Raw genomic sequence first — 13,924 nt, forward strand, 5'->3', positions numbered from 1 at the left:
TTGTAATTCAGTACTTTTGTTTTGTACAACTTATTAAAAATCTGACAGTAATATTTAATGTTCTTTCAAACATAAAAAAGTCCTTCATAAAATTTTGATAAAGTTGTGGCCCGCCATTCGATTTGTGTTTTTAATTGTGGCCCGCGGCCTCATGTTAGTTGGAAACCCCTGCTTTATCCTATCTGCCACTACCAATTCCTTCAATTGTTCTAATGTCGTGACCCCCCTCGATTCCATATAGATCTCTAAGGACTCCTTAATTTTAACGCCGAATTGAGTATGAGACTCGTTAATACTTCTGTAGCAGTTATCAAAATTGTTTTTATGCTGAAAGAGAGTTATTCTAAATTCTTTCAGTGTGATTTATTTAATTTTTTCAAAACTTTCCAAATCCCCTTCCGCTAGATTTGCGCTCAGCCCCCTTACTTTGCCCGTTAAAGCTACCACCATTATTCTCCCTCTATATTCCTCGGGCACCTTATAGAAATTCAGCAAATACTCCACGTCTCTAAAATAAAAGCCCCATTCCTCCGCCTTTGTCGGAGGTTCCCCTAAAGCCTTAGTCAAAGTGTTTAAGTGTCCATGAAAAGTGTTGTCTTGGTTTGTACTATTGTCCTTCTCCTGAAGATCATTCCCTTTATTTGCGCCCCTCACCTCTAATTCTTTCATTCTTAACTCATGCTCCCGTTTCCGCTCCTCTCGTTCCCGTTCCTGTTTCCGTTCTCGCTCCTCTCGTTCCTGTTTCCATTCCCGCTCCTCTCGTTCCCGCTCCTCTCGTTCCCGCTCCTCTCGTTCCCGTTACTGTTTCTGTTCCTCCTTCCGTTCCCGCTCCTCTTTAATCCCACTCAAAACCTCTTTAGTATATTGCTCGTCGTAATCTGAACTCCCGGTGATCAATGCTTTTAACTCAAAAATCTTGACGTTCAAATATCAAAATTCTTGATATTTATAATCTCTTAAATAAAAGCATTGTTTGAAGTATTTAAGCATTTTGGCAATATTGCAAAAAGAGCCGTGGTGGCTCAGGGGATAGAGCACTCGCCTTCCAACGAGGTGGGCCGGGTTCGATTCCCTGCGATGATTGCTCGACACGATTTCCGTATCCGGCTTGCACCTACCACAGTGCTGACGTAAAATATCCTCCTTGACGGATCATTGGTTACCCTTGCCGTCAGACTAAGCGCGGGAAGCTTTCGTGATCCTCCTCTCCATGTAACGCAAATGCGGATTAGTTCAATCGAAAAATTCCTCCGAGAAGGCAAATTTCTCAAATGCTCGATACCCTTGTCTTCTGAATTGGGTTCAAAATTACAAGGCTGTGAAGTTGAACATTAGAAGTCGCAAATTCAAACTAGTCGATCGGCTGTTCAACAACGGTTATAAAATTTTCCAAAAAGATTGCATTGCATTTTTTTTAAATAGATTAATAAATAAATAAAAATTAACTATAACAATAAAATTATCTCTTTTTAATTGTAATGCATTCACGTGTGTTCGAAATTAGCATTAGTTAGGAATAAAAAAAGTCTCCTTTATCATATTTAAAGAAGATTCTCTTGCGTTTCTTCAACCGTCCAATAAAAATTCTAACAATTTGTTTAATTAAGCAACAAATATAATTAGGTAACAAAAATACTCACACGCAACAAATGTCTCTGGGTTAAAGAAGAACTGTAACATAACCGGATTATTACCCATTATTTCCAAAATTTAAACTGAATGAAATTGATTGTTTTTAAACATAATCATGCTTTGCTAATACCAAAACAATAAAATCATCGTGATATAATAAATTCATTAAAGATCACAGTGCAAATAATTGCGATTTGTTATGACAATTACAATCAAATCAAATTATGAAAAATTCTCTTCGCATCAGAATGGAACAAATTAGAGAAAAAGCAGAAAAAAAATTAAACAGATTTGAATTATAAGTTTTTAGACGTTCAGTGCGCAAAAAAATGAAATAAATAAACGGACTACCCTGATAACTTTTCATATAATAATCAGATCTTCACGTTCTTCTCATGTCAATGGTTCAAGGAGGTGACTTAAGGTAATTAGGTAAGGTAAGGTAAAAGGTTAAGGTAAGGTAAAAAAAGGTAATTTAACAAGGAAAAATACTATATTGTAGAAAAGATAATTTTACAAGGAAAAATACTGTATTGCTTTAAAAACAGTAACAATTTTTTTCAAATAATATAATATGTAGTGATATAAATATAATGTAAGTGATATGTATTGTAATAGACTTATAAAATTTAATCTCATTTTTTTTTTTAAAGGAAGAAAATTGTAATCTGAAATAAAATAAAAGATATAGGGGAAAGTATAATGCATTAGTTTAAATATTTAGGAAATGATTACTTACAATCAAAGAAAATCCTTGTATTACACGTTGTTCACTTAAATCTATGAATCAATTATAAAAGCCCAGAAGCTGCATCAAAATAGATTATAAAAATCTAAAGACTTCAAATATTTGATGTTCTTGTCTTAAATTTTGAAACATTAACTAAAACGAGCAGAATTTTTTGTATGAGCGCCTAACTACTTATAACGCCTGTCCTTTATTTTTCAAAATTGTGGGGTGTATTCATTATTAAATCGTTTCATTGGTTTAAATTATTTGTTGAGCGAGGCAGAGGAACCTCCTATTTTCAGTATTAGTGGAGGTGATTCCCACCATGGGTGGCAAAAATCTCCTGTTGTGGAAGGATTTAAGCTAATTTATAGAAGGGGTTCTATTTTAAATCTATTCAGCAGATTCCAAAACGTTTTTCAAAGCGATTTTAACCCCTGATAAAATTGAAGATTTACAAGCATTTCACTACAGAATAATTAGTCTGAGCTAGACTGGGACACCCCATGGTTTTCACATCTCTCAGTCATCCCTCTGGTCATCATCTGGCCATCTGGTTTTTCTGCCTGAAGGGGTTCCATCCATTTACTCCCCGAAAAATTGTTCTTTTAACTGGAGCATTAGTTAGGAATAAAAAAAGTCTTGTAATTCACATTTCCGGTCACATTTTCCTTAAGATAAGGGGAGAAAAATTTCTTTACATTTCTTACCAACTTTTGAACTTCTAAAGTTTCTTTCGTTCGCCTTTCATTTTTTTAGTCTGTTGTACTACTAATTTTTTTCATATAGATAAATATTTTAAATTTAAAGATTCAGCTTATCTTACAATAATTTAATTTTACGGATAGCATTTTCAAATACATAAATAATATCAAATAACCTAAGTAGAAAAGCACTTTTTCCAAGTAAATTATTTTAAATATAAATGAATGTCTAAGTAAACTAGTTTAAATAAACGAAATCAATAAATATTATTTTTAGGATTTGTTTTATGTTCTTATTATAAAAAAGGACACGATTTTAAATAAATACGTAATGTATTGCAGAGGAAAAAGGCAGTGACTTATATCTATATATTTGCTACTCAAGAGCTATAACATCATACATAGTACTACAATACACATTCAACACAATTCTACAATATACATTCTTAATGCTAGTACATAATCTATACTTTTGTAATCTAAATTATGTTATTTAGTTAATTATTTTATTTTTATATATAACCATGATTTTTTGTGGCTATTTTAGTCTTTTTTTTTCATTTGTGCAATATTATAGTTTGACTCTGAGTTACAGTTTCAATAAAGTCCTATAAATAATGTCTTGTTTGTTTATAAGATTCGGAACTTAAATATTTATAACTCTCACACATGAATAACCCTTTTGAATGAACATTATTAATTAAACTGTTTATTCTATCATCGTTTATACATGGAAAAAAATTTTTTTTTTTCGTTTTACTCAATAAATTTTACATTAAGTTTGTGCTTTATTCTTCGTTTTTAGTAGAAAAAATGAAATTCATAATGCACTAAAAAAAGAAAAAAATTAAATTCCCTGTAATTTTACTATGATGAATGAGGAGCTTACATTTTGTCTTTTCATTTTATCAGCGATAGCTAAAATTTTTTATAGTACAGCTTTGACATATCGTGAAGCAATGAGAAGCTACATTTTAGAGGGAAAAAATTAAATTCCTTTTTAATTTAAATATGGGAGCTGCGATGGCTCAGGGGATAGAGCGTTCGCCTTCCAATGAGGCAAACCGGGTTCAAATCCCAGTTGATACGAATTCCGCATCCGGCTTGCACCAACCACAGTGCTGATGTGAAATATCCTCAATTGTAGACGGATCATGGGTTAGAGGCTCCTTGTCCTTAGGCTAACCGCGGGAGGTGCTCGTGGTCTTCCTCTCCATGCAACGCAAATGCGGGTTAGCTCCACCAAAAAGCCCTCCACGAAGGCAAATTTCTCTGCATACTCGATACAGGAGTTCCCTTGTCTTCCGGATTGGGTTCAAAATTACAAGACTGCGGAATAGAGTCGGCAGTTCAACGACGGTTATAAAATTAAATATAGGGTTACAAGTGTCTATTTAGAAGAAATTTGTGTCCGTTAACGGACCCTTCACAAAATATCTTTTCATAAAAACGGACCCTTCACAAAATATTTTAACTTAAAAACGGACCCTTCACAAAATGATTTTTCTTTTAATCGGATCCTTCACAGATTTGTTTATCTTCATTATTATTTTGTTAATCGAATAAACCCTTTCCGGGGCAAAAAACAAGAAAGATGGATGTAAACGAATTAAGTTTTGTCCTCGGCAGACGATTCTTCCATTATTCGTCCGAAATGAATATTCTGCTTTTAGCAGCGGATGCCAAATATTTGTGTGTTGCATCTCTAATTTAGAAGCAGCAATTGTTGTTTATTTTTTAAAATTTAAGTTTTGTAATTATAATTTTACAGTGTTGAGCATAATCTTGTATGTCTTTACAATTTAAAAACTTCTTGAAAAGTTTTTTTTTTTTTGCAATAACGGACCCTATTTGCACAAATTCATAAAAGCGGACCCTGGTTGAAAGAATGTGAGTAATTTTTTCACAATTTCACGAAAAAACGGACCTTTCACAAAATGTCTGGACAGACCCCTGGGTTAAAAGTCTTTTTGTCAAAGGATTTTGATGGACAATAAATGTTAATTGCTTAGGAAATTCTCCGATATTAAAAATATTTTTATTGGAGTGTATCAAAAAGTTAGTAAAGAGAGTAATAGTTATAATTATTAAAAACTCTGCATTATTCTTTAAATTACGATATTATAATTAAAATTTGGCTTTTGCCGAAATCGTCGTAAATAAAATAGTAGAAAAGAAAAAGCTACTTTTTATTACTGATTTATTTTAGTATTTATCGTGAATTTATTCATGAACATTAAAATTTTTTATTTATCGCGAATCCTCTGTTGCTTAACTTGAAAGTATAATGAAAGAAAAAGTGTCTAGTGAATGAATGCAGAAACGTGTATGAATTGTTATCACACAGACGTCAAGTCGTTCAAAGAGAGTTGGTATGTGGAATGTTTTTTTTTTCTTATTTCCTACTTTTTTTTAATGTTGAATATAATGTAACAACCGAAGGAGATTTCTCGCGCTTTTCGAGTTATGCAAAAGAGCGGGAAACCTTGGCCCTCCTATTATCCCTAACTGAGGTGGTCTATGAGTTTTCAAACGAAGTTATAAAAAAGATTAAAACAGTGGGAGACTAAAATTGTTTAACGCTCGTCACCTACTTTGTTTTTATTATTAGCGGTTCCCTTTCATACTTCACTCCCCCAGTTACAAAAAAGAGTTCCTCAAAGGACCTCGATGTCTTCTTTTCGAGCCCACGAGGAAAGGTTAAATGTTGTATGCTTTTTTTTTAATTCTGCCATAACTTGAGAAAAAAAATTAGTGACATTTTTAATTCAAAAAATAATCGTCGATGTTGATTTTGCGCCTTTTCGAAATAATGCGCCCATGGCATTCGCCATACTTGCCATACCCTAGATACGACACTGCGTCCAGCTAATAGACAGGGTTAGTCCTACGTCATCAACGACGTCACTAGCTCTCCCCGTTCCAAACAAAGTTTCGAACGGAGCAAACAATATGGCGCTTCTCATGTAGTTAAAAGTGGGTCAACTAAATCTTTGAATATATTAATATAGAGTCGAATTTAACCACTGACATGGCAAGAAAAAGTGTTGCATATATTAATATTACGTTAATCTCTTTTTATGATATTAATTGGAATAGCTTATTAATTGCAAATGATTATGAAAACTTTTTGTTTATATGATTGAGAGAATTTGTATTTAATATTTACCATATAAATTGTATTTATAATCTGGAAATCGGAAATTTGTGAATTTTATTACTTGGAAAAAGTTATTTCTAATTTATGTTTAATTTTTCTTAAAATATGTATATTATATTAAATCAATTTTTTTTATAATATTGAGACAACTTATTAATTGTAAATAATTATGAGAATTTTAAAACAAATTAAAAAGTTATGTAAGAAGCATGAATAAAGTCAGATAAATTAGTGAAAATTATAAAGCATTTTAGATACACGTTTTTAAAATAGCTCAAATTAATTGGTAAATTTACTAAAATTATAGGAAGTAAAAAAAAAAAAAACATTATATAAGCAAAAGAGTTGACAGGTCTTAAAACATATTTACAACCAAATTATGAAATAAATATGGATGACTTGAATGTTACGTTCACTGCAACAAATAGAATATTACTATGAAGGTAATTTAAAAAATTTTGATTTAGACTGTCAAATGCAAATCTTATTCTATAAAAAGTGATAACAGTAACATTTGCCAAAATAAAAGCTGTATAACTAAATATGCATACATACATTAAAGAATTAAGTTTCTAAATTAAAAAATTTCTTAAAAATTTGAATTATATTTATTTGAAATGCATGCGAAATTAATATTATTAAATAAGTAAAATTTAAACATCTATGTGAATACATAGAGTAATAAATATGAATGCAAATAAAAGTTTATGTATGGGATAAGTATGTTTTAAAGAATTCTAAAAAAATTCATGTTGCACTTTCTTATCGAATAGAATAGGAATCTGAGATTTTAAGATAAATTCATATATAACACCTAAAAAAAATTGTTCCTCTCACATTTTAAAATGAAAATTAGAAATTTAAAATTCTAAAATAATTTAGCTATTCTATATATTAAAATTCTGGAAACTAAACATAATATTGACCCTTTTAACATACCACTACACTGTACTATGATAACACTACACATTAATATAGCACTACACTATTAACGTTAAAAAATAATCTAATATTATTATTAGATAATAGATACCTTATTATCTAATAATGAGGTAACTTAATTTTCTCAAATAATTAATGCATAAAACTATAGTTAAAAACTAATTAATGATGATATTGACAAATATAAACAAGATAAAATCTCAAGTCAAAATAAATCTGAGTTTAAACTAAAACTCTGTGCAGATTTAAAATTAAATAAATTAGTTACATAATTTATTCCTATTTAGTAGTTAAAAACTAAAGCTTATGAGAATTAGCATCAATAATCAGAGAATCTTAAGCAAACAAAGTTTACAATAACTAAAAATTTTATCATCAGACATAATTAAATAAACAGACATAATTAAATAAACAGACATATTAGTATTGATAAATACAATCTAATTATAGATTAAAAATTAATTACAAAACGTTTTAAAACAATGCATGCCTATCCATAACTAAAGAAAAAAATTAGATGTAGGTCAAGAATATGTAACAAATTCTAAATAAAATAAGACATTATTTTAAACATGAAACAAGATTTAAAAATATTGACGCTTAGATTTTTATACATCAAAATTAAAGATAACATGACCATTTTGAAACTTTTTTTTATAGCATTTAATGCGCTTAACTCGTAAAATCTACTGATACTCCGTATAAAGAAAACTACTTAAATTAGGAATAAGTCCCTTAGAAGGGCTATATAAATTTATTTATTTCAATAATAAACTAAAAATCTTGCCGTCTTAAATTCACATAGGAAATGCCATTGAAATGGTTCATTCGAAAAATTGTTTGGAACGCGTTTGGAAGGAGGCGGGGTTTGACGTCATAAAATACGTCATCACTGTCCCTGTCTATACTCCGTTCAAGCTAATAATGACTAAAAATCCTCTTTCTCATAAGAAAAAGTCCTTCGCTCCACCCCCAATGTAGGGGACGACACTTCCAGTGTCCTTCACCCTCTGACCCTCAGGTCAAGGGGTCAATCAAATGCGTGGGAGAGGAATCAGGATCCTGACAATAATGTTACAAGCAATATTGATGAATATAATTATCGAATATTGTAATATCGAAAATGATAACATCGCGAGAGTTGTTGATACCACATTAAGGTGAATATTTATAAATTTCACTTGTTTAATGAAAATATCTGTCTTATGTAAAAAAAAAAAATAATGCACTCAAGCTAGATTGGAGAAATATCCCGAAAAATACCATTTAAAAATGATATTTTCGGTAGATATATTACGATATCAATATCACAATATCCCTCAACCCTACACTATTAATAGCTAATAAATGTTTTTTAGCCCTGATAATTTTTGTTAAAAAATTTGCAAAAGTAGTGAATCAGAAGTTTGAGTCAATAATTTCTTTGATGTCTTAGTTTTGGAATCATCTTTTCAGTTTAAGTTTTAATTTTTTTGTTTTGGAATAAAATGTGCCATAAGATATTTTTAAAGATTAAATCAGTTAATAGCTTTAACAAAAAAGCTGGGTAACATTTGATTGTTAATTATAATTTATTTATTATGAACGAGAGTAAGTTATTTACTCTTTAGATGTATAATTCTCTATCAATATACTATACTCACTAATCGTAAATACCTTATCTAGGATTTTAATGGCATATTTTTATACAATGGCTAAAAAATTTTATCTCAAACTTGAAAGTTAAATTGTATCTTAAATTTTACCTTCTTGAAAGCAATTGTGAAAAATCTTTTTACTGGTTATCAATGGTACATAATCGAAAATTTTAGGTATTGTTTCTTAAAATATATTTGTACACGGAATTAAAATCGATGAAAAAATTCATTTTAATTGGTATAAAACTTTTATGTAAATAAGGAAAGAAAAAGGTAAAATGTAGCAAATCATTTACAGAAAAGCTGAGATTTCCTAACCGTAATTCTGCACGAGAAAGACTGATTATTTTCTTAGTTTCTCAAAAAACGAACTTTTTTAAGAATTGAATTTGATTCAAAAATTAAAATGAATTTAAAAATACAAAATAATTTTCTTACAGCGCATAAAATGAACTTTTGTATTACCATAAAGACCAAAAACTGATCTTGATATTTTTTTTTCACTTATATAAGTGAAAAAATTTATATAAGTGAATAATATATGTCAATCACTTCTCTTATGAAAATGAATAATATATGTCAATAATTTCTGTCTCTAAACTTTGAACTATAGCTGCATTAAGAAGCGCACGGAGAAAAAAATGATTGGTGAAATTACCGTAATGTATGATAATGATATTTCTGCTAAGAAAGAGTCATAATTCTGGTTATTAAAACTAAAATATATGATATTTGAACTATTAATCAAAAGGTTTTTCCATTCATATGGTAACTGTACACTGGAAATTCTAGTTTTTAATAATTATAGCTCCTATTACCACACATTTAGAAACAAATACAAAACTGAAAAATAAATTTAACCGAATAAATGGTTTTAATGCGTTGATTTAAGTTATCATGATAAAAATACTAAATTTTACCACAATTACCAAATTTTATCAGATATAATTAAAACAAATTTTATTCTTAATTTCACCAAAATCATTACCAAAGAGCATCGGTAAAAATTAACAAGCTTTTTGATTTTTTTTCTGTAGAGCCAGAGACACGAAAAATTTTGCTGTATTTTTGTCCATACTTATTTTTCTCAGTGTTTTAAACACAATAAAAGACCTGTGAACAGCACAGTATTAACATATTAAAGTGCATATTCTCATAATTCTTTTAAGAAGTTGAAGTAAAAATATGTTTATCTAAGTTTATTTAATTAAAAAAAAGTATAAGTTATTAAAATCTGACGATTGGTAAAGTGAAGTTTAAGACATCAAAACTAATTTTAATTCTGAACGAAACTGAAAGGCATTTTAAATCATCAACTTTTTTTTCTTTATTATCCAAATTGTTGCTAATAATTTCATGACTAACGTGAATCACGTTTTAATCTTCTGAGGACAAAAATTTATCGATTCAGATAATGTTTGTGCCTGTTTTTCCCTAAAATATTAATTTCAGGCCTCTAATGAGTATATTTTGTAATTTTTTGACAAATATTCTAAATATGTACATATTAAAGATTTTGATGTGGCAGAATAAGCTGAGATACTAAACACTTGTAAATAAACTTTTGATTAAATGTAAACTCTGAAATAATCGTAATGATAAATATGAATAGATAAAAATTACTTATATTAAAGTAGCTAAGAATGGGGAACAGGAGAACTCCTGAGAATTCGTAATGTCATTACAAAAACTTAAAGCCGCTATAAAAAACTTGCAAGGATAATTAGATATATTTCTCGTTGCATTAAACTTAAGAATCCATCTAAAGTTAACATCGAACTTCTGATTAAATTGACGCAGTTTTATTAACGATTTATTAGCGAATAAAAATTCTGGTAAAAGTACCATACTGTATGGTAATGACATTTTTGGTAAAAAAAGAAAATAATAAGGTCAAGGAAATCAAAAAACACGATATTTAGACCATTCATTTGGTATATTTTCGTTTCCTATGGTAATAGTAGACTGGAGATTCTGATTTTCCAAATTGTAGTTCTTATTACCACACATTTAGTAAACTACACATATACAAAACTGAAACGGAACACGTGTACATTACCACACATAAACGAAACTGAAAAGTACATTTAACCGAATAAATGTTTGCTATGCTATGTTATCATGATCAGATTTACAAAATTTACCTCATTTGCCGAATTTTATCACTTATTGTAAAACCATATTTTATTGTTAATTTTGCCAAAATCATTACCTAAGCGATTCGGTAAGAATTGTTGAGCTTCGACGTGTTCCCATATAGTCGAGAAAATTTTCAATGCTAAAACTGCTGCGAAGAAGAAATCTGAGAAAAATTTGTTTTTAAATTACGATTTAAATCAATGAAATTTCTTATGTCTGCAAAATATTTAAATATCTGAATTAATAAACATTTAAAGAATAAATTATTAAAATCAATAATATAAAATGTATATAACCATTAAAATTAGGTTTGCAAATAGTTTTGCAATTTATGTTAACACATGTGATTCATGTAATTAGTTTTGGAGAAGTCAACAAAATTATAAATTGAAAATTAAATGCACAAAATAGGACATTTTAATCTCATTATTTACAAAAACTAATGTTGCAATAAGCTAGAAAAGACTGCTTTCAAAACTGCTTATGAATTCTGGCTTTTAAAGGATTTCAAGGGGAAGAAGTTTTCATTTCTTCTTCGGCAATTTAATCATTAATTAAATAACATTCCTTGAACTATGGATCTCACGAACAATGAGAACAACAATTTACTATTAAAAAATCCCATCATTATTTTAAAAGTTATTCATGGCAAGTTTAATTTTTCGCAACTGTAGAGCAATTGTTGAGCGTAAATATATAAATTGTTTATTTTTAAAAATAAAACTTTACTTGAAATATACTAAGTGTTCCATATGGGTTTAATTTTCATAAATGAAACTACTTTTCAAAAAGTGTGATAAATTCAACACTTATTTTTAAGTGTTTTTCTATAATTAGTTTATAACTATTTTTCATTTTAGTGTAAGAATAATAGTTAAAATTTTCAGAACAATCCAGTATAATGTGTTACATATGTAAGATGTTTTTACCCACAAATATTATATGTATTAAGGATGTAAATTAGTTTTGGGAAATCATCACTAACACTTCATAAATCAATATCATGTGCACAAAAATTTTCTGTTCCTTAAACATTTTAAGGCTTGGAATTGAGTAAGTAAGTTTTCCAAAATTCTGAATGCAACCAAATATTTAAGTGATAATTTACTATTTGAATTTCAAAGTTTTTACAGCACTTCTTATTCGTGTTGTCTATAAAACCTTATGAATATGAAAAATGAATATAAAGGTCTCATAAAGGAAAATTAATATCAAAGAATATATATGAATGTAAGTGAAAAATAATATAAAGATTTTCAAATTGAAAAGCATGTTTATTTGATTAGCATACACATTAGTCACACAAATCGTTCGGGAATGAATGTACCATGAAGTTACAAAAGGAATATACACAGATAAACAATTAAATAGGAAATCAGCATTTTATATTACTCCACAGTATCCGTAAATAGATAAATTTATAAAATGTCTTGAAGAAAAACTCTTTATGTTATAATTAATATAAAATGAAGTCAAAGTGTTATAATTTTACCGATAACTATACTAAACGTCATAATACTAGAGCTACAAAAACTGCATGTTGAAAAAAATATTGTTTTAAAATTACTATATTGTATGGTAATGAGATTTCTGTTAAAAGAAAACCATAATTCTAGCAAAAAATATTCTATAAATATAAATATTCTATATAACTATTTCCAAAATTGATAGATTTTCTCATTCAAATATCATTCTACTACAAATTATATATCCTCTCTACTTCCAGTGAAAACTTTTCTGCATAAATTATAAAATCTCTTATCATAATGCATTATTTTGAATACATGCATAATTTTATCACTAAATAAAATTCAAAATCTTTTAATTCACGTAAATAACTATAACTGTACACGTAGTAAAAAATTTTGGTAAAATTTTAGTCTAGTATGGTAATGATATTTCTGGCAAAATAATACAGTATTTAAACCATTACAGTATTATACAGTATTTAAGAATACAGTATTTAAACCGAAATATACAGTATTTAAACCATTCATTTGGTAAATTTTCCTTTTATATGGTAACGATTTACCATGAATTCTAGTTTTCAAAATTATGGTTCTTCTTATTGCAGATTTAGTAAAAATTACAAAATTTAGAAGTAAATTTAACCGAATAAACGGTTTTTATGACATGCATCTAAGATATTATAATAAAATTACCAAATTTTAGTACATTAACTACCAAATAACATAGAAATAAACCATATTTTTTATTTGTTTTATAAAAATTACTACCAAATTGCTTCGGTGAAATTTATTGAGCATGTTGGTGTTACTATAGAGCCGGAAACAAGATAAATTTTATCATATTTCGGAAGTTTTGAACATATTTTTCTCTCAGTGTGAAAAAAACAATGTACCTCAAAACAGGCTTGTCAATTTTGTGCAGATATGCTTTATAAAAAACAATCATTATTATTATTTTTAAAAGCTTACTCTCAAGTGTTGATTTGTAGTTCATAAGCCATTTAAAAAACGTGTAAGAAATCATCGGATGAAACGTATAAACAAGTTGCATCGGTGGTAAAACCATGTTTTATCTATTAACTTGAGTAAAAATACTATTCTAATGACTATATAAGTTTATTTATTCTTTATATTTCTTTTTTAACCTAAAAATAATGATACATAAAATCTGTTTAACTGTAGGAAAAAAGAAGCAAAAATTCCACAAGCTTTAAATCATTATTTTACTCTTCTTTTTTTAAAGTATATTTATAGAAAATAAATCAAAGTGATTTCAATGGAACAAGTGATATATTAACCCTGGCCAGAAGCCAACATATTTTTTAATAAGCCTTCGAATAAAAAATGTAATCAATCAAAAAAAGACGCTGAAATACAACTTGATAAATTTGTTTTAGCTAGTTTCGATAAAAGTAACAAAAACTATATCAGATTATATAAAGAACAAAGATGTATCACACTGAAAAATTGAATTTGCATTTTTCTTAATTTTCTTTTTTAAGACTTCTTTC

The 13,924-nt window shown here is 28.3% G+C and overlaps 2 protein-coding genes across 2 annotated transcripts in view; both read right to left on the reverse strand.

The window, feature by feature from the left end:
* The window catches only part of LOC107453215 (cyclin-dependent kinase-like 4), a 138,009-nt gene that overhangs the window by 81,640 nt on the left and 42,445 nt on the right, over positions 1-13,924 (reverse strand). The window lies entirely within an intron of this gene.
* Positions 187-798, reverse strand: LOC147801218 (uncharacterized; the record flags this gene model as incomplete). Its single annotated transcript, XM_087154429.1, has 1 exon — positions 187-798. A coding segment is annotated over one exon (435 nt), but the record flags the coding sequence as incomplete, so codon positions are not given.

The sequence above is a fragment of the Parasteatoda tepidariorum genome, chromosome 11, assembly GCF_982258835.1.
Source record: "Parasteatoda tepidariorum strain Cologne lab strain chromosome 11, Ptep-v5.0, whole genome shotgun sequence".
In the NCBI taxonomy this organism is placed as follows: Eukaryota; Metazoa; Arthropoda; class Arachnida; order Araneae; family Theridiidae; genus Parasteatoda; species Parasteatoda tepidariorum.